Source organism: Macrobrachium rosenbergii, chromosome 4 (assembly GCF_040412425.1).
Source record: "Macrobrachium rosenbergii isolate ZJJX-2024 chromosome 4, ASM4041242v1, whole genome shotgun sequence".
Classification (NCBI taxonomy): Eukaryota; Metazoa; Arthropoda; class Malacostraca; order Decapoda; family Palaemonidae; genus Macrobrachium; species Macrobrachium rosenbergii.
In genome coordinates, this window is record NC_089744.1 from 80784832 (window position 1) to 80812657 (window position 27826).

The 27826-nt window shown below is 35.6% G+C and overlaps 2 protein-coding genes across 6 annotated transcripts in view; one reads left to right on the top strand and one right to left on the bottom strand.

Annotated features, from left to right (window-relative positions):
- LOC136836022 (uncharacterized) overlaps positions 1-27826 on the bottom strand; it is a 70179-nt gene that overhangs the window by 18654 nt on the left and 23699 nt on the right. The gene's annotated exons all lie outside the window — the stretch shown is intronic.
- Positions 1-27826, top strand: part of tsl (torso-like) — a 66553-nt gene that overhangs the window by 9263 nt on the left and 29464 nt on the right. Inside the window, exons 1-2 of one of the 4 annotated variants that reach the window (XM_067099942.1) lie at positions 9569-9616; positions 17920-18376. The exons of 2 other annotated variants lie outside the window; for them this stretch is intronic. In XM_067099942.1, the coding sequence (XP_066956043.1) occupies positions 18330-18376 (47 nt within the window). In that variant the 5' untranslated portion in view covers positions 9569-9616; positions 17920-18329. Of the gene's footprint in view, positions 1-9568; positions 10478-17919; positions 18377-27826 lie in introns of those variants that run through there. One more of the 4 variants, XM_067099951.1, reaches the window with a different exon arrangement.

The following is a 27826-nucleotide window of genomic DNA, read 5'->3' on the forward strand; positions in this document are numbered from 1 at the left end:
TTCGTCAAATTGAAAGTGATGCTTTCATACTGGAAATCCCCGTTGCGGGTTGGTGCCGTTAGTGCACCTCATGGGGTGCACTGTACGCATTAATCAATGTTCTTTGCAGCGTCCCTTCGGCCCCTAGCTGCAACCCCTTTCATTACTTTTACTGCACCTCCATTCATATTATCTTTCTTCCTTCTTGCTAACAGTTACTTCACGGTGCAACTACGAGTGTTTTCCTCTCTGTTACACCTTTCAAGCCTACCTACTCTCAGTTTCCTTTCCAGCGCTGAATGACCTCAAAGGTCCCAGTGCTTGGCCTTTGGCCTAAATTCTATATTCCATTCCGCTCCATACTGGAAATGATATCGAACCATGACAGGAAAACCAAAGACCTTGGGAAAACCAGTGTTCCGAGCGCCAACCAACAAAACAAAAAAAATAAATATGAAATAAGATAACTGCAGTCTTATATTCAACCTGTAAGTGTACTGTTTTAAAATTTCGCGTTATACAGACATTGACTGAGTTCCAGGGCATCGCCTTCAGGAGATTTCCGTCCTTCCTTTTGTTTATTTTATTTACTATGATTTTTGTATGATGTTAAGGGTAAAATGATGAAGCAGTTCCGAAAGCTGAAATATTCCTTTGCGTAAATATCCGAATAATTTTATTATAATTTAATGATGGGAGAAACAGACGTGAAAAATAAGAGATATAAAATGTCATTTCTACTTAACGTAAATTATAATAAATTTAATGAATTCGTAATTCATTAAATCTATAATGATTTACGGGCCGTCGGATCTGTTTAGGGAGCATCTGAAGACCGAGTACACATAAAGGGCCAAATTAACGTCAAAACAGAGAAGAAGAAGAAGAAGAAGAAGAAGAAGAGGAGGAGGAGGAGGAGGAGGAGGAGGAGGAGGAGACTGAGTAAGTGCATCGAGAAAACCAGCAGTTGTCCACATTCAATTTACTCCACAAAGCGTTTTATTCACTCTCGCAATTCATTTTCTCTCAAAACGAGTCTAGGTTCGGTGCGGCGATCTAATAAAAGTGAAATGGCGCCCGTTTGCCGAGAAATGGTCTGCAAGTCATTAGAGGAATATTTTCTTGCGTCATACCTCGATGAATGATCGCAGTTTTTCCGCTCTTCTGCGTCACGGAATGATTTCCTTTCACCCACTGGACTCGGCGATCTGAGTGTAACTTGGTGTTCGGTATACGCTTGCATAATTCACTATGTTGTCCTTTCTCTTCTCTCTCTCTCTCTCTCTCTCTCTCTCTCTCTCTCTCTCTCTCTCTAGCAAAGTCATCAAAAGAAGCACTTTAAGATAATTTATGACCCTCCAACGAAAGTCCCAAAGTTCAAATCACGGGCGGAAAGCAGAGATTAGCGTCGTCAGTTTTAGTAACCATAATTCAATTAATCAAACAGAGATTAAGGCACAGTCTGTCGAGAGACATCGTATCTCTGCTGACCTCAGTTCTGAGTTATGTAATTGGTAGTTAGTCTACTGTAAAAGGTCATAGTCGGGGTGAAAGAGGTCCCTGTGCTAAACACATTGCCATAACACATAAAAGTGTGTGTTTGTCACAATTCTATTGCACATTTTCACAACAGAACCCTGATGGACAACTCAGAATTTTACTCTCTCGACATTGAATGTACGAGTATCTTTATTAAGATCAAAAGTTTTCCCATATGTTTTAGCCACACGCCAGAGAGAACTGCCTATCAATCATTTAGTCAATTCTATAAGCAATAATTCAATCACTACAGTCTGATTCGCATCCGGGCTCCCACTATGTTCTGTCTGCTCGAAGGCGCCCTCCGCAAAGGTTGGGCTCTTCCTCCTTCCGCTGTCAATGACCCAGGCAGTCACGACGCCAGATAACATCCCCAATTACTTACTTACTAACTTACTTATTTACTTACACCTTCTTCCGTTCGAAGCTCCTGTGATTGATGGCATCCTTAACAGGTTAAGCGCGGATATTGATGCTCCGGAATTATGCGTTATCGTTGCGAGGAGTCTTCCTCTTCTTGAAATTAGCCTTCGTAAATGGAAAAGCGGGACGATTATATCCAACGAACAGCCAATGTATCCCTTTGGAGTGACAGGCAAAATCAGAAAGGGGTCCTCGAATCACTTCTCACGATTTGCAGCTTCACATATATATTTTGAGATATAAACAGCCAAAGGCCTTCTACAAGAATTTTCTTCGTCATTTAGATAACTAAAGGCCTTCTGCAAGAATGTTCTTCGTCATATAAACAACCAAGGGCCTTCTGCAAGAATGCTCTTCGTCACTTAAATAATCAAAGGCCTCCTGCAAGAATGTTTTTCGTCATATAAACAACCAAGGGCCTTCTACATGAATTTTCTTCGTCGTTTAAATAATTAAAGGCCTTCTACTAGAATCTTCTTCGTCATTTAAATAACTAAAGGCCTTCTGCAAGAATGTTCTTGTCATATAAACAACCAAGGGCCTTCTACAAGGATTTTCTTCGTCATTAAATAACTAAAGGCCTTCTGCAAGAATATTCTTCGTCACGTAAACAACCAAAGGCCTTCTACAAGAATATACTTCGTAATATAAACGATCAAAGACCTTCGCCTTCCCGAAAAAATCTGTGTTACAGATATAAGATCCCTGACTGTCCCCTGATAGAACAATATCTAATGAATAGATGCATATGCTTACAGGACAGGTAAAGGCTTACATAAATTCCTACAAATTTCCAGACCAGATTGTACTAAGACAAAATAAACAGGCATTATTACTTGTGCAATGAAGCAAACTTATGTCATACACTTAGAATTAGTACGGGCTCTCTCACTCTCTCCTTTTTTTTGGGGGGGGAACCTCTCTTTGCTGCTGTAGAAGTTTTCTGTAATTGGTTCATTCACGAGTTAGCGATGACTTTGCTAGTGTTTTACTAGATCATTTAATTTATTGTAGGTTTATTGGTGAAAAAAGAAGAAGGTAACACTCTCATATACATGTGTATGTATATATATATATATATATATATATATATATATATATATATATATATATATATATATATATATATATATATATATATATATATATATATATATATATATATATATATATATATATATATATATATATATATATATATATATATATATATATATATATTTATGGAGACCGGGTGGTATTTGAAATTTTAAAAAAAACTATATTTTCATCTCACATTTCGATGTTTACTTTCAAAATTATACTTCATCCCTGAACATTTCAACCACACTAGAATCCATTAGAAATCTCAATTATGTTGTCAACTGAAATGAGAGACAGACGTAGACTACTTAAGTGGCATCACTCCTGTAAAAAAAGCCGATTAATTTGGATGTTATTACTGGTTAATTGCAGCGCGGATGACTTGATTGTCTCCTTCGAAAGTGACTCACTTTGAACCAAAGTTAATTTAGCAAGAAGTAACATTTCAGCTCAATGTTTAATCTCGTAGATAATATTTTCCGTTTTTAGGACTGGCGTACATTAGGAAATGATTGTACCCATTGCTTAACCACAATATTTTTTTAAACATTTTTTTTACTTAATCGTCTTCATTTGGCTAGTAGTAGATGTACAGGGCCATCTTTCAGTCTTCCGTCATTTCATAAATTTAAAAGAAATAACAATAATAAATAAAAAAGGTTTATCGCGAGTCTTCCGTCATTTCATAAATTTAAAAAAAATAACAATAATAAATAAAAAAGGTTTATCGCGAGTCTTCCGTCATTTCATAAATTTAAAAAAATAACAATAACAAGTAAAAAAGGTTTATCGCGAGTCTTCCGTCATTTCATAAATTTAAAAAAATAACAATCAAATAAAAAAAAGGTTTATCACGAGTCATAAATTTAACAAAATAACAATCAAATAAAAAAAGGTTTATCACGAATCTTACGTCACTTCATGATTCTGAGAAAAATTAGACATCCGATAAATACATGAATAGATAAATAAAGCAAGCGACAAGACTTATCGCGAACAAGACACGAGTTCATATGATGACGTAATGGAATATGAGTCCAAATCCACCCCTCCCTTCTCAGTTAAGCTAGGTTATCAAGACCAGGCCGTCAGCCTAAGCGATAATCGCCATTTTTGGGGGGATTTTGGGGATTTTAAGAGTTAGCTTTAAAGTACCAAACCAAATATCTTTTATTCTTTATTGAGTGGACTTTTCTAAACCTCCTCTTACTGTCTACTTTATTGTGAAGGCCTTTTTAACTCGATCACATCTTTAATAATAATCACTACCATTCAAGCCTAACCGACATATGAAAGGACTTCGTTTTCCCGTATACATACTGCATATTTGTTTGATTTACACTTTTAGAGCCATGTGTTTACCCTTCAAGAGCTAATCAACCGAAATCATGATAAACAAATGCAGAGTATTGTATTATAATTTTGTATATTTTAGTCTTTCAAAATTGTTTGGGAGTGAGAAGGATTTTTCTTTTATTTTTGAGCACTTTCAAAATGAAAGGGGACCTGCAGCATGATCCGCCACATTCTTAATAACCAGATTGCCCTCAAAATTACCTGAGGTTACATACGTATTGGTGGGTACAACCCTCCGTACGCAAGAACTGGATCAATGAGAGTCAGCCTTTGTGGTAATTTTCTGTTACGTTCAAATTCGATAACTCAACACATTATATATTCTATCAAAGGAATAATCATTCGGCATTCCAGGTGCAATGCTAATTATGGCATTTTGTATGCGGTCCACTGCATGTGTGGGATTAAGTACAATAAAATGTTAACCAGCGGCGATATTATGATCATTCATGAAAACTTTTTAAATATTTCTTTTGCTGATCAAGTGGAATTTAAGTTTTTCTCCACCACCATGACATTCAACGAAGCTTTCGTAATCTTTATATGGACAGCACAGCAAAATGGAAAATGTGCGGAATTATTAAGTTGCAGACATTTTCTTTCCAGTGTAAGAAAATTGGCCCATAAAAATTTTCAGTTTATTGGACAACTTTACAATTTATGTGGGTTTATCTTTTACTCCAGAACATTTTAGTTTTTTTTAAATTTTACAAGCAGATGTAAAGAGAGAGAGAGAGAGAGAGAGAGAGAGAGAGAGAGAGAGAGAGAGAGAGAGAGTTAAGCAATGAGTACAAGTTCCTTTTGATAGTTGTGAAAGACATTTGTTACTAAATAGAACAGGTGTAGATACCTTTACACTATGAAACAGCTGTAGATTAAAAAATATGTTTAATGACATAAGGGTAACCAACATCATCTATTCCCTTTTTGAACTTATCTCACTGCTACGGGACAAGTGCCTGGAAAACAGTTAGACTTTTAGCAAGATCATTTACCGTAACTTTTCAGCGAGCCTTGTCATTCATGGACTATTTAAACCCAGCTTTAAATTTTAAGAGCAAAAAGATATAAATGACCGAGAAAGGTCGGTAAAAGTTGACCTTATTGTCAATTTCCTCGTAGACAACGATTTCACCATCAAGTGCTTTACGGAAGCATACATGACTGACTTCTGGAGGTGCCCACCGTACCAGGCCACTGACCTTCCCTAGGACAGCAACTTTTTAGCCCTCGGAAGCGTTTCTCGCAGGTGACACAATCGCCATTCGTTGAAGAAATGGCCGTAGTCAGTGCCAGCGACTTTACTGTTATATTCTCTCTCTCTCTCTCTTCCATGTGCTGGGTCCTTAACCTTTCCTAAAGTATTTGAGTTGCTTCGCCTTAATGTCCGATTCATTGGTGGTAAAGAAGTAACTGGGAGCTGTACTGCCATTGATCTATTGATAATTATTAATGCTTTAGACAGACAGAAACAGCTGCGTTCAATTATCTGATATGGCCATAAAGTTTGGTGAAATTTGAAATGAACGCCCTACCCATTTCTCTCTCTCTCTCTCTCTCTCTCTCTCTCTCTCTCTCTCTCTCTCTCTTCAGCAGAGTTGAAAACTCTAAGTTCAAATCACTTGAAATGCTTTTATTGCTGCGAATGTCTCAGCGGTATAAACGAACGAAAATATATTCTGTCCATTACAAAAGCTTCCTAAATGGTTGCAGGACCTTTGATTTTTCAACATTCTGCTAAAGCAAGATAGGACGAGTGGATGCTCTCGTTGTGCTTGAAACCCACTGTTTCTTTGTTGACTTCAGCGGCGAAATAATATGTTCTTGGGAGTTAGATGACTGCCGTGGTTGTAGCCAGGGTTCAAATGGCCATAGAAATTGCTGCTATTACCAAATCCCTCTGTGCTGAAAAGGAGAACGGTAAGCGAACACATATTCGCATGCACGCATACCGCAATATTTTATACATATGTATATATATAATATATATGTATATATATATATATATATATATATATATATATATATATATATATATATATATATATATATATATATATATATATATATATATATATATATATATATATATATATATATATATATATATATATATATATATATATATATATATATATATATATATATATACTCTCGTGTGTATAGGCAGTTAAAACTCTAGACATCATTTCGCCCCTGAATATTTTACTCTAATAAAACAGAACCAGTCCTAGTTCCTGGTTGTGTTACAGAAATATTCGAATACTTGCGGAACATATGACAGCTTTTTCCTCTTCCCATTTCCTGAACCTCAGACAGGTAGTACGATCTTGCCCCTGAAGTCCAGGGAGATTATCGGTAGGAAGTTCAAGAAGAGAAAAGAATAAAGTTTTTGACCTCACATGACCTTCGGGCAATATCACCGTGGTCATGACATTCTCATGTGGTGACTTTTAGGTAACTATTTGCCTTAGGGCTTGGTAATTACTTAGAGGGAGTTTGGTTCTTAATTTTAGTTTTCTGTAAAAGAAAACTATTGTGCCGGCTTTGTCTGTCCGTCCGCACTTTTTCTGTCCGCCCTCAGATCTTAAAAACTACTGAGGCTGGAGGGCTGCAAATTGGTATGTTGATTTTCCACCCTCCAATCATCAAACATACCAAACTCCAGTCCTCTAACCTCAGTAGCTTTTATTTTATTTAAAGATAAAGTTAGCCATCGTCGTGCATCTGGCAACGATATTATAGGACAGGCCACCAGTGGGCCGTGGTTAAAGTCTCATGGGCCGCGGCTTATACCACACAATACCGAGTCCACCGAAAGATAGATCTATTTTCGGTGGCCTTGATTATGCGCTGTACAGAAAACTCGATTGCGCCGAAGAAACTTTGGCTCATTTTTTACTTGTTATTTCTATTTTTAAATTTAATACATCAAGTACGTTACGTATCTTATGGGAAATGGTTAAGTTCAAGGGCTCCTGATTATCAATAAATATATGCTAAAACTAGTGACGATAAATATTTCTCAAGATTAACAGCTGTACCAACAGTGCTAAATTACATATTATTGGGAAGACAATTTATCCTCATGTTGCTTGGTGCAAAGAGTTCAAATATCACTAACAATTTATTTTTGACCAATATTTTTCTTGGCAAAGTATAGACATTTTGACCTTTAATTTCTTTCTATCTTTTTTTTTTTTTTGAACATACTGCGACAAATGACAACTGTTTAGATTTACCAAATCAAAGAGAAGTAGTGCAGAGGACAAACTCAGATGGCAAGATACATTATTATTATTGTTATTGTTGTTATTGTTGTTGTTGTAATAAAAATCCACAATGATATGGTTAATGTATTACTATATAATTGTGGCTTTTTATTGACATTGTTTTTCACGAGACTGTGAATTTCTTAGCATTATTATTATTATTATTATTATTATTATTATTATTATTATTATTATTATTATTATTATTATTATTATTATTATATTTAATGGTATTAACGATCTGTTGCATTACTGTATATTGGTGAGTACGTAAATCTGTCTGGCCTAAGGTGTGAAAGGTATAAAGGTATATCTCGATGGTTGAAAGGTTGCCAAAGAATAGATGTTAGGGATCATTGTTCTTTTGTATTAAGAAGATTGTGAAGCTGACAGAATGACTGATTTGAAAAGAGAAGAGCGTGTTTAGGTAAGATAATGATATGCAGAAGAAGCGTGCGCTAACGGAACAGTGGTGTAAGTTTGAGAGTGAAAGAAAAAGTTTCAGCATATTATCGTACATGGAACTTGATGATCCCCGTAGGAAGGTAGTGCAAGGTGCACTGTAGGCATTACTTACGGTTCTTTGCAGCGTGCCTTCGGCCCCTAGCTGCAACCCCTTTCGTTCCTTTTACTTTACCTCCTTTCATATTCACTTTCTTCCCCCTGACTTCCACCCTCTCCTAACAACTGCGAGGTTTTCCTACTGTTCCACCTTTCAAACCTTTTACTGTCGATTTCCGCTTCAGCGCTGAATGACCTCATAGGTCCCAGTGCTTGGTTTTTGGCCTAAATTCTATATTCAATTCAAGTTAGAGAAACTGATGGTGAAAATACAGAGATAAGAGTGTTTGACAAACAGGAAAACAACGGGTCAGATACAAGGGTGTCAAATATCCATGGATGTTTGCTATCTGTAAACGCTGGTGGGATGAAGTACGGAACTGCTAAAAAAAATTCACACTGTCGTAACTAAAATGTTTTATATAAATATCCACAATTCTATCACAAATCTGTATTATTTGTTAGAGTTAAAAATAAAGGCTTTCGAACACCTGAGCGGTGTCCACCCCCCACCCTCAGTGTTTGCGTTAAAATTTTTTTTAATGTGAACACTGATGAGGAGGAACACCGTTCAGTTGTTCAAAAGTCTTTGCTTTGAACTCTTACAAATAATACAATTTATTTATATAATTGTGGATTTTTAAATAAGGAACTATTATCTATTAGAAGGATATGAGTGTCATGTTGCTCAGTAAAAATAAAAGAAATTTTAATAGTAATAATAACGTAATGTCGAATGGAATATTAATGTAAAAAAAATAAGGACTGCTATAATCATTGGTTCTAATTTGCCATGCTTTAGGAAAAGCTTTCGAGCAGGAATTGGAAGCGAAAATGAATGAACAGGAACTTAGGAAATGACTACAACATTATTTTTCCCCTGGAGGTCAACATTCTTTAGCCTCACCTCACTGTCAGGGACTCGGCTCTCTCTGTTTGTTTGTTTGTTTTGAAAACTTGAATGAAACAAATAAAACGAAATTCTGAAAGAATGGAAGAGAAAATAAGTCAAATTACTCATAAGAGAATCTTTTTTTAGATGTCCTCATAATGACAATATTTTTGTTTTGTGTTTCGCGTAAATTTTCACAAAAAGTGTCACAGCTTGACCCCTAATTTGATTCGCATATTTGGGTGACCTCTTTATCCCTATAAATGAGAGAAATAATGAAAGAAAATGAGCGACCATGCGTGGGTGACAGGTAACTCGCTTGCATGCCTACCACGGAACAGAGAGAGAGAGAGAGAGAGAGAGAGAGAGAGAGAGAGATAATGCTCTTGCGGGACCTTGCATTGCTTCTCTAAGCCCAGGTAGTGATGGCAGCAGCTGACTTGGGGGTTACCTGAGTAAAGGTGAGGTCAGTACGGAGTGGGTTGCCGGAGTGTTAAGACTTAAGTCACTGGTGAGACCAGCGTTTCTCACTCGTCTTCTTCTTCTTCTTCTTCTTCTTCTTCTTCTTCCGGCCTACCGCTGACGTGTGCATCCCTCCCTCCCCTTTGTTCCCTCGGCTCGTGGGGAGCCGTTGCAAAGGCACAACTCCAGTTACTCCAGCATCTCATTACCTTCTTCCTCCCTCAATCTGTTTCGTGACGCTGGATCGTATCATCTCCGCTAGCGTGGAGGAGACAGGGTAGGGGGGAGGAGGAAGAGGAGGAGGAGGAGGAGGCGAGAGAAAGGATGGGGACAATCACGCACAAAGAAAGTGAAAGGCCATCGGTGAAAGTGATCGAAGAAAAAAAAAATGACTGGTGGAATATTTCTAAACGGTTATCGTGTCGTACCGCCGAAGCAAATCGCTGAGTCAGCCAGTCGTTCTTATCTGAGCGAATCGCCTTTCGTTATTGGCGATGATAGGAACGATTCTCGCGGAACGTGGTTTCCACGACGTGAGAAAAACAAAAGTGTGTGTGTGAGCATAAACAACACCTCATTCGTGTTGTTTGTCTCGAATGGACACGGCAGTTGGAGGCGAAGACATGAATTATTATATATTTCCTGGTGCTCTTAAAAATAGCTGATCACTTTCTCTTGCTGCATCACTGCCCCTAAACAATTTCGCTATCTCTTTTACAACACAAACATGCAGTTAGTTCTTCATATTCACGGCTCTTGTTTGTACAAACACGCGCGCGCTCGAAGGAATACCAAGTCGTGAAGTGCTTTTTTTTTGTAACTGAACAATGATTTTTCTGCTGTGACAGAAAAAGGATTAATGAAACACACGCATCTTAGTATATACGAGATTTTGACCCTGGGTCAATGTGTAAGTAGTTTAACTATCTTGGGCGTACCTCAGTTTGTAAACGTATTTAAATCTGAATAGATTTTTAATTAAGAAGAATTAAAAGTCTTAATTCCTCATACCTCATAGGAATTAATTTTACTCGTAGGATAGCAATTTACTCTATCTTTAATTTCACACAATACGTATCACTGATTCACGAAGATATGGAACGTGATGAATGTATAATGGCAAATGCCACGAAGGAAAGTGAAACAACGGAGTGGCTCCAAGGCCTTTCGACACGCGGTCCTTCACTAGCAGACTGATGAAAAATATAAAAGTGAGATTGCGAGAGAGAGCTCGTGTAATTGACAATGCTCAAAGATATCTATATCTGTATGTCATCTGTCAATTATACGAGCTCTCTCGTAACCTGACTTTTAAATTTTTCATCAGTCTGCTAGTAAAGGACCACGTGTCGAAAGGCCTAGCAACCACTCCGTTGTTTCACTTTTCCTTCGCGGCATTTGCCTTTATTTTCATATAATACGCTCAGTCTCTTTGTTGACAAAATAGATTCCATGATGAATGCTGGGTTTAGTCGTGCGCCATTTGCACGTGATATTAAGTAAAGTGATTCTTTGTATATGTACGTATTAAAGCACACATATCTTACTTACATGCATACACACACTACTAATACACACACACACACACACACACACACACATATATATATATATATATATATATATATATATATATATATATATATATATATATATATATATATATATATATATATATATATATATATATATATATATATATATATTTGTGTGTGTGTGCATGTAAGATATGTGTTTTACAGATACGCTTACAGAGAATCATCTTCCTGTTACTAAGTGTCACGCGCACATGATGTACCACTGAATTCAGCATTCATCTTGGAACTGTACTGCATCAACAAGGAGACCTAGCGAGTTACGTAAATTAAAAAATGCAATAAACTGCCGTCCTACGAAAAGCCTTAATATATATATAGTTTATATAATATATATATTTATATATACAGTATATATATATATATATATGTATATATATATATATATATATATATATATATATATATATATATATATATATATATATATATATATAAGCTTAAATAAAATGAGGATGTCAATGTGATATATATATATATATATATATATATATATATATATATATATATATATATATATATATATATATATATATAAGCTTGCAAATGAGGGTGTCAATATGATGTTAATGTACAAAATAAGACACGACGTACTTTAATATATCATGCATATCCTGAACTTCCTAAAGAAACCAATCACTCAGAAATGAAGCAACAGTTACTTACAATCTCATCACTAACCTAACCTTGCAACAAAGCGCTTCCATAAGCGGACAAGCGTTAAAAAAATATATAATAGCATTTTGTACGGTACGTTTAGAAGATCAGTTACGGAGTTAGAGCATAACTCGGTTAAGGTCAGTTCCAACCCGGCCAAGGGTCTGCTGGGTGGGGAGCCGGGGGGTGGGGGGTGGATAGCCATACGACCCCAGGAGAGTATAACCCACATCCCGGCAGCGGTTTTTGTTGTCGCCATTAGCGAAATTTTTTCGCTTTCATTCGCTCCTTTTTCCTGGTCTCGTTCCGTTCGGGAATGCGGCAATTTACACCTTGTACTTATTGTCAATTGAAAGTTGATTAAATTAGATGTTCATTTGCTGTCCATCGCCTTGACTCATAACCTATCGGGATGTATGAGAGATCCTTGGTTAGCTGGGCTGAGTCGTTGCAAAAATTGACCTTCAAACATCATCTAGTTTCCATGAGTTGAGTGGTTGGCTGACCGGTCTTGCCTCTAATCTTGTTTTTCTTTTCTTTTTTTATTTACCGCTTACAGCTTTTTCCCTTATTGTTGGCCAAGTCGTTTCCTTATTTAATTCATTGACCTCGGTATATATTACAGAGACGGACACAGACACTTCAAAATTCACTTTCATTACAGAAGAAAGATAGGAAAAAGGAAGTTCATTTTAGAAAACAGTTTTCATTCATTATCATCTGTTCACGAATGTCCCAAAATAAAAATCGTTTTCAACGCTTACATCTTTATATAAGTGCTGAAATCAAATTCCGCCTACCAGGATTTTGCCTTTTACACGTACATATAAACACACGAACACATTATATATATACTGTATATATATATATATATATATATATATATATATATATATATATATATATATATATATATATATATATATATATATATATATATATATATATATATATATATATGTATATATGTATATATATACATTAAACAGGACACAGGAATACTTTGATTAGTCATTTGATTGCATGTTTATTCCCAACGTTTCATAATCCATGATTACATCATCAGGGTTCTAGAATTAAAAACAAAAAACATTGACAATAAAAATTACAGAAAAATTATGCAAAGGCAAAGTCAGAACATAAAAATGACAATCGACTTAAAAGGAAACTTTTACACAAAGGACACCGAGGAACAGGTAAAATACAGAGAAATTAATTAAAACAAATAGAATATATAAAAGACAAGTAAAAAAAAAAAAATTAAAAATTATATATATATATATATATATATATATATATATATATGTGGATCCATCGGAGACTTCTAAAAAGTACGCATAGACTCACATAGGGGATAAGTTTTCGTGCGGGGGTAAAAATCTCCAACCCCGAACACTCCAACATCAGAAGTCATGTTTTGTAAAACCCCATTGAAAACAAAGATTTCTACATAATTGGACGAACTTCTAGCCAACTGGAACTACCAATACTCGAGTCTCTTATGATAAAACAGCTTGTTCCGAAGTTGAACACTCAGACTTCGGCTGTTCCTTTGTACCTGTCATAATGATAATGCTTTTGTTGTTTTGTTTCTCCTTTGAAGACTTCATTTTCTGTATTTGTGTCGTACTGACAGGTTGGCCCCATACCATTAGTCACTTTTATTCATTTATTTATTTGTTTTCTTAATGTGATTTAAAAATTTTAGTGTTTTTAAAACATAAATATTTTAAATATAAATTTTTAATTTTTTTTTTTTTACTTGTCTTTTTATATATTCTATTTGTTTTAATTAATTTCTCTGTATTTTACCTGTTCCTCGGTGTCCTTTGTGTAAAAGTTTCCTTTTAAGTCGATTGTCATTTTTATGTTCTGACTTTGCCTTTGCATAATTTTTCTGTAATTTTTATTGTCAATGTTTTTGTTTTTAATTCTAGAACCCTGATGATGTAATCATGGATTATGAAACGTTGGGAATAAACATGCAATCAAATGACTAATCAAGAGTATTCCTGTCCGCCTCCGTTTAATGTCTGTATTCGGGCATTCCCATACCTTGCTCATTGGTGTATATATATATATATGTGTGTATACTGTACATATATACATACAGTATATACATATGTATATATATATATATATGGACATATAGTCTCTCTCTATACATATACATATAAACATATGTACATAGGTATATAAGTGTGTGTACATGTATAGTCTCTCTCTCTCTCTCTCTCTCTCTCTCTCTCTCTCTCTCTCTCTCTCTCTGCTAATAAGCGTGCCTTCCAGTCAATATTAGGCTCGGATAGCTAGAATCGTCTCAAATCTTATTTATCACATTAGGTTCGTTTCAAGAAATTTATTGTTAAAACTAGTCTGCAAGATCTACTTAATTACCTGGTCTCGTAAAAACATTATATTATGGGTGGATTTCTCTCTCTCTCTCTCTCTCTCTCTCTCTCTCTCTCTCTCTCTCTCTCTCTCTCTCTCTCACGCACATACACACATTCATACCGAGGGATTTTCGCACTTCGGTGTCCAACAGCATACCACCAAGAAGTAGATTTCCTCTATTCTGTCGAGTTGACAGTCAACTCCCATAAGGTCACAGTTTTAACTGACCGGTATATGGAGCCATTCCATCAACATTCCTTTCTAGTGTCCACGGTCAGCAACTTGCAAGGATTGATAAGGATTGTAGGACAGACTTTCATTCTGGACTTAATCCCACGCACTGAATGCGGCAGGGCTCGGCAGGTGCATTGTATAGAGAGATATATTTCTTGTCGATTTGTATCAGGTTTCCGCTTAATTGCTAGTTGCTAAAGTTAGCAATGATTATTTTTTGTTCTCATACCTGTTTTTCGCCCAAAGAGAGCCCATTGGTCAACGTTGAACCGGACCAGGTTGTAGTCACTCCTGTTATGACACTCTCCACGTTCATGGGACCGAGATATCAGTAACTGTTTAGATATTGTATAGATCTCAGTACAAGATGAAGCGAGACTGAGAACGATCGTCTGAAGAAGATTGAGAAAAGAAAAAGAGGATGATTTGGGAAGAGATAAGTCTATAGTCTAAAACTAGCATCCTCCAGGCTAGTTCAAATCTGCTTCTCTTTACCTCAGGTAATGGTTACCGTACAAGTTATCGAGAACTACTTTCTTTTTTCGTTAAAGGGATAATTTTTAACACTGGTAACCATTAAAGTGCCTATTCCTTAACGTTTATGTTCTAATTTCCATTGTCAATAGACAATTGATTAGGACACCAAGGAGAATGAAGCATTTCTGATAAGGCATTCACTTAGAACCAACAGCCTGAATCATTTTATACTCACGAGGAATGCGAAACTGCCCGATTTATGTGGTTAGAAGGGACACAGTCATACGAAACTGTACATCTGGTTTTGCCCAAAAATGATGCTGCTGTGAAAGTTTACAAAAATTTTTTGTTTATGTCACATCTTCAAATGTACATAGACCTATTGCGCTTATATCCCTTACAATATTAGTAATATACCAGTATATAAAGTTATTTTCCTTCTCTCTCTCTCTCTCTCTCTCTCTCTCTTCCCCAAATGTTCCAAACAAAAGATCATGGTTGATGAACTAAACAAGGATTTATTTCTTCCGCCGGTCCTCTCTCTCTCTCTCTCTCTCTCTCTCTCTCTCTCTCTCTCTCTCTCTCTCTCTCTCTCAGTTTAAAAAACTGACAGTGGTTAGAAAGTGGAAAGAACTTGTGAATCCCAGAGCAGATTCAGCGCAAACGTTATGGTTCGCGCAGTGCGTGAGAAGACACACATTAACTTTTTACCAATCGAACGCATCCTTTTTAAGGACTAGGAAAACAATGGCTTCGTGCTATAATGTTACGAGTGATCGTAGACCTATTCACTACCTTGAAAGACTGTACACAAACCATTCCATGTTTTCTTTCTTTCTTATCGTGCAAACTGACACTTGGAACAAGCTCACTAGTTCAGCAATCTCTCGTACTACCTAGTTCTCACATGTGAGGTCTCTAGACTAAAAGGTCTGATTATGCATTCCGATTGCAGAAAGCATTCCCAGCCTCTATTTGGGATCTCATGCTTTTAGCGTCAGATGAGGACTCCATCTTGATAAATGACTTTCTAGAGTCCACTTTCTCCTCTCTAGAATTAAAGCTGTGGGTATTCATTTTTGTGATGAGAACCACACCATCTGTCATCAACTCTTCCTTGGCAATGTAGCACTATGAGAACTTATCTCTTAAAGTAAATGTGAATTGTGTGAATATTAACAAAGTAGTAAGCATCTACGACATGGACAGTACAACGTTTTGAGATCTATATATAATATATAGTGCAGATGATTAGTACCCAGCATACGAAATCCATTTCGAATGTGTTGCTGGATGTCAGGAACTGCGCTGTCGCTTATTTTGATGAAATATTTTTATAAGTGAAAGTACTGCTATTTAAATTCAGATCGGGTGTTGGTATTGAAATCGACGAAGCTTAAAATCGACAATGGAATCTGGAAATATATATATATATATATATATATATATATATATATATATATATATATATATATATATATATATATATATATATATATATATATATATATATATATATTTATATATATATATATATATATATATATATATACACTTATATATACTTATATATACTAGGTGACCAACCCAGCGCTTCCAGGAAAACTTTGAATGACAACCAATAAACTCTCTCTCTTTCTCCCTCTCCTCCCTAACACCCCCTCCACTCTCTCTCTCTCTCTCTCTCTCTCTCTCTCTCTCTCTCTCTCTTCCCTGACACCCCTCTACTCTCTCTCTCTCACTCTCTCCCTTTCCCTTTTAACATTTTATATTTCACCTCTTCTCACCCCACATTCCTATCGGGGATGAACTTGGACTTTAATGGCACTGGGAGTGACACTATTCATCTCAGCGACCTTGAAAACTACGGATTAGACAATGATATCTGTCATTTTTCACATTTTATTTTTCACCCCTTCTCACCCCACCTTCCTACCGGGGCTCAATTTGGACTTAAAGGGCATCGGGAGTGTCACTATTCATCCAAGCGACCTCAAAAACTATGGATTAGGCACTAATATCTGTTGCTTTCAGTTATTTTTAGATATCACCCCTTCCCATCCCCCACCCCCTTTGGTGCCCTTTGGTGCTAGTAATGTCTTACCCACACAGTATTCTTTTCCAGATAGTAAGTCATATGTGTACCAAGTTTGGTTGCAATTGCTCAATGCATTTCAGAGTTATGCTGGAACACACACACACACATACGTACATCCATTTACATATGTATATGTATATGTATATGTATGTATGTATATATATATATATATATATATATATATATATATATATATATATATATATATATATTAATGATTCATATATTTGTTAATTACTGATATAACTATAAATATGATAATTTTACCATTCGTGTATCATCGGCCTTGTCTGCCCCGATATAATTCAGGTCTTACATTACATTGCTTAGTAATGCATTGTTATTCAGAATTACAATGCTGTAATTGCTTCACTTATCTTAAAATTTGGCAACAATCATAATAAAGCTATACGTCTATTGTCATTATTTCCCTTGTTAATTCCAATTTTACATTGTGAGTATTCATTATCCTAGGTCACACATGGCGTAAACGCATTGATTATATGCATTGACATCTCAGTGTGTATCTGTTTGGGCGTATGTGCGCATGCGCATGTGCATGTACTAAGGTGCGTTAATTCAAGATTTTCATGCTAGATAAATTGACAACGTAATTCTTTGACGTCTAAGCATTCAGGTTTTCTAAGTGTAAAGAGATTCTAGTGATTTTTTATCCTTATTAAACTCAAACATCAAAATTTTCAAGAATATTTCACATCTGCAACATCCCCATTCAAGCCTAGAGCACATTCTCAACACCTCTTAAAAGACATCAAGCAGAACAAACAGTCAGTCCTCACACAAAGGATCACGCATGACCGATATGACAAACGAATATCGCGCGTTATGCCTTCTCTATTTCACTTTCTCATCATATGCTTCTTCCCCCGCGAGAAGTGAGGGACTCAAAGAAATGACAGCACCGAAGTGAGAGTCTTCCAATCACGCAGTGTGAGAAGGTTCTCTAGGGAAGGACTAATTATTCGACGTCCGTTGGGCCCTGCGTTTAGAGAGAGAGACAGACCCTCAGTGTTTGCCTGACTTCGCTCTGGCAATATCTTTAAACGAAAACACCTGGCGCCTGTGAAACGACCCCGGCTATTGTCATCATCAACGAGAGGAACGAGATTTTGTTTTCCGTTAAAGAAACTGTCCGTTAGAAAATGGTATTTAGTTCCGTTTGCAACGAAGACTCGAAGCGTCCCTAGACCTACTGTAGGCGGTGTGGTGATCCCATAACAGGAAAAGTGGCTAAAGAGGTTTCTTCCAATTACACGAGGGCCACTCTTTCTAACCATGGGACGGAAATGTTCAAAAGTACGGTGTGTGGTCTGGTCAGCAGTCACCTGAGTGCGTAAGTATGCTTTTGGCGGTTTACTTTGTAATGTTTCTAATGATTTGGGTTCTTAATGTGTTTGAACATATGGTACTAGGTCTGATACACGACAAACACGTGCAGTGGCATCTAGGAATGGTTTGCCACAAACAAGTACAGAAAGTGGGTGCATATCTTTTTTTTATAAATGGCGCACACATTTTTTTTTTTTTTCATTTATTTTAGATGTGAGTTTCGTTCTCTCTCTCTCTCTCTCTCTCTCTCTCTCTCTCTCTCTCTCTCTCTCTCTCTCTCTCATTACTAGCAATAACTATATCTCTTTGTTGGGCAAGTCAGTAGAGCTGTGGACTGGAACTCGCCAGGGCCGAGTTCGAGTCTCCGGCCGGCCGATGAAGAGTTAGAGGAATTTATTTCTGGTGATAGAAATTCATTTCTCGCTATAATGTGGTTCGGATTCCACAATAAGCTGTAGGTCCCGTTGCTAAGTAACCAATTGGTTCTTAGCCACGTAAAATAAGTATAATCCTTCGGTCCAGCCCTAGAAGAGCTGTTAATCAGCTTAACTTTTAATTTAACTAGCAATAACTGAAACCTCCTTACGATGGCAATACGTGTATTAGCTTGTCAGTCAAAGTATTATTTCCCACCTACAAATTCTGTCTCTCTCTCTCTCTCTCTCTCTCTCTCTCTCTCTCTCTCTCTCTCTCTCTCTCTCATTAATAGCAATACTTGCAATCTCCTTACGATAGCAATAAATGTATTTTATAAATGTATTAGCTTGTCAATCAAAGTTTCATTTCCCACCTACGCATTCTCTCTCTCTCTCTCTCTCATTAATAGCAATACTTGAACTGTCCTTACGATAGCAATAAAAGTATTAGCTTGAAAATCAAAGTATTATTTCCCACCTACGCATTCTCTCTCTCTCTCTCTCTCTCTCTCTCTCTCTCTCTCTCTCTCTCTCTCTCTCTCTCTCTCTCATTAATAGCAATACTTGAACTCTCCTTAAGATAGCAATAAATGTATTAGCTTGTTAATCAAAGTATTAATTCCCACCTACACATTCTCTCTCTCTCTCTCTCTCTCTCTCTCTCTCTCTCTCTCTCTCTCTCTCTCTCTCACCGAAGGCACGAAAGATGCATCCTCATCCTCATGAATCGCTCTGACACCCATGACCTCCCGAAGGCAGTTATCTCGTGAAAAAAGGTCAAGAGGTTATCCCTTTCTCTCGTATCTTCAGAAACCTATAGTCGGCGAGGGTTAGAATGCCTTAGTCCTATGGACAGTTACGTAGTTGTTGTGTGTGTTTTGTGATGACGTTGCCTCTTTCGAGTTTTGGAGTTAGTGAGTTTTTTTCAGGGAACATTCCCTTGAAATGATTAACGGAAGTTCTGCTATTGTAATTGTATAGTTGTTGTTCTTAATATCAATTTGTTACAGGTATATATATGTATTTGTGAAGTATTCGAGAAGTTGAGAGGGCATTGTGGCTAACGAATATTACGTACGTTTTTGGTAAAAAAGTGACTAGTAGATTCTACATGTATACAGTATATATACGCGTGTGTGTGTATACACACAAAGATATATATATGTATAAATATATATATATATATATATATATATATATATATATATATATATATATATATATATATATATATATATATACACGAGTATGTATATTATATATATATATATATATATATATATATATATATATATATATATATAGAGAGAGAGAGAGAGAGAGAGAGAGAGAGAGAGAGAGAGAGAGAGAGAGAGAGAGAGAGAGAGAGAGAGGAGTAAAACTGACTGGTGCAAAAAAAAATCCCTTAGAGAAAGAAAATGAACTACAACAAATATGCAGCGTGTGCAGACGAATATTATTTACATTCTACATACATTCTCATTGCAGGGCTGGTTAAGGAATTCCAATCACGCTCACAGATTAATTCCTTGCTTAAGGTTTTTAGTCTGGGATATTTTGGGCGAAGATTATTTTAAGCAAACCAATAGAAAGCTCTTTTCTTAGCCCGGTAAGATAACCAGATGCTATTTTAAATATTTTTCCTTATTTGGTCTGTCAAAATTTAGTAATGGGCGTGGGAGGTATTTTAAGTGAATGCTAGAGCTATTTTCTTATAATTATAAATTTTGTATATTTTTCTCATCTTGAGAAGTGATGAGGAAAGTGAAGCTGTTAATAATATTTTCATCGTCTATTTAATGAGTAGGAGGGGAAACTTGAACGTTGCAATGAAGTTTTCTGTAATAGCGTACACACACACACATAAATATAATATATATATGTATATATATATGTATATATACATATATATAAATATATATATATATTATACATAAAAGCCATATATATGTGTATATATAGTATTCTCAAAAAACAAAAACTCCAAATATAATGTCATATATATATATATATATATATATATATATATATATATATATATATATATTTCGTTGAATTCTGTCAAAAATATATATATATATGTATATAGAATTCAACGAAATTTGCATACTGGAAAACTTTGCCCTTGAAAGCATATGCATATATATATATATATATATATATATATATATATATATATATATATATATATATATATATATATATATATATATCGTATATATTAGTTTGTATGTTTATATCTTAAGTATGTATGTTTATATCTTAACTTACATGAGGACAATGCCAAAAGGTCTCCAGCTATTGTCAATGTATATTAAAAGTTTATAGTTCAGGAAATCCACCGTCAGCATTAGATAGTTTCCAACCTCCAGTCCTCAGTATTTTCCTTCCAAATATAGACTTCAACTTCTGAAGAATGTTACTTCTATAAAGTGCACTGAATTGCCTTGTGAGTTCTTGCCACTGCCTATTAGCAGAAATTCCTGTCCATTCACTCCAGTTTCTTTGTTTCTTTTCCCAATCGGTTGGACGAAATTTGTCAAGTAAGAACAGAAGTTACCAAAAGAAAACGGGAAGCGATACTTCATTTACTCACAAAATGATTTCATTCCAAGCACTACAATAACATTGAGTACGGCATTAACAGTAGCAATAATAATAACTAATGCACATAAGAAACAATAATCATCATAACCACTAACAATAAAAACTGCACTTCGGCGCAATCGAGTTTTCTGTACATCGTATAACCATCAAGGCCACCGAAAATAGATCTATCTTTCGGTGGTCTCGGTTTAATGCTGTATGAGCCGCGGCCCATGAAACTTTAACCACGGCCCGGTGGTGGCCTGGCCTATATCGTTGCCAGACACGCGATTATGGCCAAACTTAACCTTAAATAAAATTTTAAAAAACTACTGAGCCTAGAGAGCTGCAATTTGGTATATTTGATGGTTGGAGGGTGGATGATCAACTTACCAATCTGCAGCACTCTAGCCTAAGTAGTTTTTGAGATCCGAGGGCGGACAGAAAAAGTGCCGACAGAAAAAAGTGCGGACGGACAGACAAAAGTGAGGCTAGATCTTTCTCGTGCCTTAAGTCTAAGTTCTCTGTTCGGCTCGACTGAGTTAACACCTGCTAACGTTGATCTCGATTGGTGCCTACTATTAAACCCATTTGCTTTTGACTGACCTTACCAAGGCCTACAATACGCTTTCTCTCTGGAATTTCCTCAACTTTCGCTTTATTCGCAGTTTACAGATAACTAACGCTTTTTGACACCAGAGATAACTGGTTTTTATAGCCAGATAAAGACGGTAAAATTTAGCTACAGTGCTATCGATCGAAGTGAGTTTTTTATCGCGTATCATACAAGCCGAACGAACTGGCCAAATCGATCTTAGGGTTTTTCTCCTCAAAAATATTTCTAGCAATGAAGAAAAGCCTTATTATTTTCTCTTCATAACTTTTTCCACATTAAGAGTATCTGGATAAGCAAATTAGTATCGAACTTCACTGAATTTTTACATAGTGAAATGCAATGGGCGAATTAGTAGAAGCGATTCAGAGAACATGGCAGTACTTGACATTAAATCCATTATTCCCTTTCAGCATTATGAAGATATAATGCACATTATGACTGACTTCGCAAATTGGATAAGAAAGGAAATAAAGAGTCAAAGTTACAACGTCCAATAACTCCCACTAGGCTTTATGAAGAAGAAAGAGTATAACCATTACCAACCGCAGACATTATACTAAGCAAGGACATACCTAAGGCCGGAGAAAGGCGGCTGTAGTAGCTAGATCAGCCAGGGATTAATTATTTTTTTTATAATTTATTTGTTTACTTTTTCATACGCAATGCTGTGCAAATTATCTTAGAAATACAGGACGATACAGTCAGCGGTAATTAGATCATGTAGGATAATTCATTGTTTTCAACTATATTATATATATATATATATATATATATATATATATATATATATATATATATATATATATATATATATATATGTATGTATATATGTTTATGTATGCATGTATGTGCATATAGATATAAAATATATCATATATACATATATGTATATATATACAAATATATATTTTCATGTATATACATATATAATCAGTATATATATATATATATATATATATATATATATATATACTGATTAACTTAAACATAATAATATATATGTTTAATAAGTGTGTAGGCACATCTCCTTGCAGAAGTAGGTTTCATTCAATCTAACAGCCTACACTTGGAGAATAAATATGGCTTCCTATATTCTAATTCCTGAAGTCTTTGGAGAAATTGCAGAGAGGCCATTCTCATATTGTTTTGCTAGTTGTAACGAGGGACACAAATAATGAATAATCAATTCTTTACTCTTCCTTCATAATTTTCTCGATCAATCCCAGTTCATCAGAATAAGAAACCTTTGGTTTTATGAGAGTTGTGCCTTTTTGAGAGAGAGAGAGAGAGAGAGAGAGAGAGAGAGAGAGAGAGAGAGAGAGAGAGAGAGAGAGAGAGAGAGATTCCTTCAAAATGACTTATTACATTTCATTAAAAAAAAAATTTTATTGTGTTTAACTTATATTACAAAACAGTAAATTTATCTATTCATTTAATTTATGTTAAGAGTAAATATAGGTGTGAGCAGATACGCTCATGTTTTGATAATTGTTTGCAGTCGCATTTTTGTAGATGATTATGTAGGTAGAAGGTTCGTATATATTCAGCATCTATTTCGAATAGTGAATTTTTTTTTGTACTATTTGCCATTTGTCTCATATGAAACATAGCAAAATTTTTTTGAAAATTATGTATTTTCTTACGCACATTATACTTTCATTTACTTCATAAATTCTTCATTGTAACTCTTGGGAATTTAAATAGTATTGGGTATAGGTCATCCCAAGACTAATATTGTCTTGCAAATCGATAATTATCACAATCAAAGGGCAACTATCATATAATTTTACCATTTTTTCTTTAATCATTTTTCATTAACATCATTTTGTGAACCATAGTAAAAGCCATACATATATTAATAAGGATCTTATGTATAATTTTTATTTGGATTCACATAATGACAGCAATAAAAAATGGACGAAGATAAAATGGTCTATAAAATTTATATGCTAGTTGCCCTGTGAGTATAATTCTCACTCGGGTTACCCAAAACAGCAGTGTTGCCAGAAACGAGACAAATCCCAAAGCTTCTGTTCTGGTAACGACGCGAGGGAGTGGCTGATTCATACGTGTCCCAAAGGGCCACGCCCATCATCACCTGATCTGAGGCATACAAGCAGAGAGTCATTTTCCTGCATTTCGTGAGGTAATCAGTCTCCCCGTAACCTCGGTTAAAACGCGGGTTAAGGGCGGAAACGAGCTTTCGTGGTGGTTCTATTAACAATTTTTTTTTTTTTGTATTATCTCATCGCCAGTGATTATATCTAGTGATTACGGGGTGTTAAAGGAATAAGGGCGGGTGCTGGTATAAGGCCAGCTCAGTCAACAAGAAGAGGTGATTCACTTGACCCAAAACTGATGCCAGGCTAAACTGACAGCCACATGAAATTGAGAAATTTAGATTTTTCTTTTATCTAGCCACCCATATATATATATATATATATATATATATATATATATATATATATATATATATATATATATATATATATTTTTTTTTTTTGCCTCTTATTATCTCATGGCCAATTTAACATTAACGATGATTTTATTTCCACATGTTTTCAGATTTGTTATCAGTCTCGAATCCTCTCGTACCACAAATACGGTAACTCTGATTCTACCTTCAAGTTTATTTCCAGGAAATGACAGAACACTTACAGTTCTTTTTCTAAAGACTGCCCTGAAGGATTATATGTACTGTTGAGTTACCAAGAAAAAATTATAAGGCTGTCGTTCACAATTCCATCCATGAACTGACAGCGGCGAAAACAATTACTTAGGCAGTGATTTATTATTCAGAAAATCGTAATGAGGCCTGGATGCATTTTCCCGAGATGTAACCGAGAACGGAACCTTTCCCTGAAAAAAGCGGGACGCCACATCTTAAAAACTAACCATAGAATTTTCTTGAAAATGATCTCATTATGTCTCCCACACCCAAATTAAACATGATAGCTTACCCAACCAACCTATCCTAACCTAAGCTAACCTAACCTAGGGGCATGGGAAAAAAAAACGGGACTGGTGCAATACTGAAATACATCTCGGAATTTGCGGCCTGGCTAGGCCATGGTCCAGATAAGTAAACAGATGCCAAACGAGCAAAAAGTGTTTACTTGTGTAATGGAATAAAAACACTCATCTGGAGATTATATTGAGGTACGACGTGTTTCTATTTAAAATTGAAATTAACTGTCATGTTTGGCTGTTGAGAATTATCTTAGTTTGGCTATTGAGAATGATCATAGTTGGGATATTGAGAATTATCATAGTTTGGCTATTGAGAATTATCAGTTTGGCTATTGAGAATTACCATATTTTGGCTATTGAGAATTATCACAACTCAAGGGACATCTATTAAAAAAGTACTATATGACTACTAAGTAGTTTCCTTCGTTATAAAGAAATTACTTAAATAGATCATCTGAGTTAAATTATTGTAATTTCATCAATAAATTAACTGAACGAAATACTCGCAATTAAGCCCTTCTGAAATTACCGAAAAAATCTCAGATACAAGGCTTTTCCTTCCTAATGAATTGACTGGTCGATCGTAGGTTATCAGGTGACATTTTGCCCTCAATCAAATCTGAAAATTGTATCCAGGAAACAAGCGCTAAGTATCACGGAAATCCTCCGGTAAATCACTCTTAACCTTTACCCATTGAATGCAGACCCTTCAAAGTGATCTTCTATTTTTTCTTCTTCTCCTTCTTCTTTTTTTTTCTAGGCGAGGCCTAAAAAGGCAATAACGGGGTATCGGAAGACAAGTCATCCCACTCCAAAACAGAACTTAACCTTTTTTGCGCATAATTGAATCTAACAGGAACATGTAGAGCAGAGTCAAAATTAACCTTTATACTTGGATTGCTGAGAGGATGAGTTCACTGTCGCCCTGTTTTTAGCTCAAAAAAGAATGATGGTAGATGAAGAGATTTTATGAATAAAAGCAAAACGAAAACATTTAAAAATTAAATAAAGGAAATTGCCTTACTAGAATCTGATTACATATTTTCCAATATACTCGTACGTAGCGGGAAGATTCCATTCAAATACTGCGCCTCATATCAAAATAATAAAAAATAATTAAATATAAGTAATGGAATATTTTATTGAGAGATCCGTATTCCTACAAAATAAATGTAATATTAAACTGAGAGAATCTTCATGTAAGAGTTTCCTTAATATATTTTGTAAAGTCAATGAATATTTTCAAATAAAAAATAATTTAATCGACGCCAATAGCTAAACTTAGACTGACAATAAACCAGCAGTGATAGCGAATGTTACTGTCGTACGGACGCATGCGCGAGAGCATTGCTTATATTTAATTACTTTTTAATTTTTTGAGATGAGGCTCAGGATTTGAATGGAATCTTCCTGCTACGCATATTGGAAAATATGTAATCAGTTGAGTGTGCTCTTGTAAGCCGATGACTTCTAAGCAATGAGATTTTAGTAGGAATTGAACTGAGTATAGAATTTAGGCCAATGGGCAAGCATTGGAACCTATGAGGTCATTCAACGCTGAAACGGAAATTGACAATTAAAGATTTGAAAGGTGTAACTGGAGAAAAACCTGGAAAGTAAGATGGAAGAAAGAGAATATGAGAGGAGGTACGGTAAAAGAAACGAAAGGGGTTGCAGCTAGGGGCCGAAGGCACGCTGCAGTTAAGTAATGCCTACAGCGCACCGCACGAGGTGCACTGAAGGCACTAACCCCCTACGGGAAGATTCTAGTAGGGCAATTTCCTTCATTTTTAAGTATTTTATTTTACTGCATTTTTTGTTTTTTATTTACTCATTTTTTTATTATTATTATTATTATTATTATTATTATTATTATTATTATTATTATTATTATTATTATTATTATTATTATTATTATTTTGCTTTCTTTCATAAAATCTCTTCATCTACGTAATTCTTTTTTTGAGTTAAAAATAGGGTGACAGTGAACTAATCCTCTCGGCAATCAAGGTATAAAGGTTAATTTTGACTCTGCTGTACTCATCCCCGTTAAATTCGTGTTTATTGCACTTAGAATCGAAATCTACCCATCACCAACATGATGCCTAATAATAATAATAATAATAATAATAATAATAATAATAATAATAATAATAATAATAATAATAATAATAATAATTTTGGTAGAAATAAAATAATTGGAAGTAATTTACACACACATAAAAATTATCATATTGGAAAATTAAATACCAAATGACATGCATTACAGAAATAATTTTACCATTCACATACCCCATTTGGAATGGGTGGTATGCACGTTGGCCAAAAAGAGGCGACCTGTCTCTTCCAGACTTCTACAGGATGCACGTGAGCAGGTCCCCTTGGGCAACCAGTGTCCTGGTCTTCATAATTAAACCAGCAAAGAGGCCCATTTTATAAAACAGGTCCTCTGGGCTTCTCTGGGGAACACCAGAGAATCCCTGGCAACCCCAGGGGAACAAAGATTCCCTCCGGAATCCCAGGGATATAGCCTCTGCTAGTCAAATTGATTTGGTTTAGTTTTGGAAAAATACACACAACTGTGTTGTGTCTTCTTGCAAACGTAAGTCAGATCAATTTTCTAAGTAAGGGCTTTACTCCGGGGTTACCGGAGGGAATCTTCTGTCCCTGGTGTTATCAGGACGCTCTGGTGCTTCCCAGAGAACCCTAAAGGCCCTGGTTTATGAAGTGGGCCAGTTTGCGGGTTTAAATATGGAAGCCAGAGATCCTGGTTATCCAAGGCGACCTGCTCAAGTCCATCCTGCAGAAGCCTTGAAGACACAGGGCGCCACTTTTTGCGAAATGTGCCTTCCACCCATTTCAAATG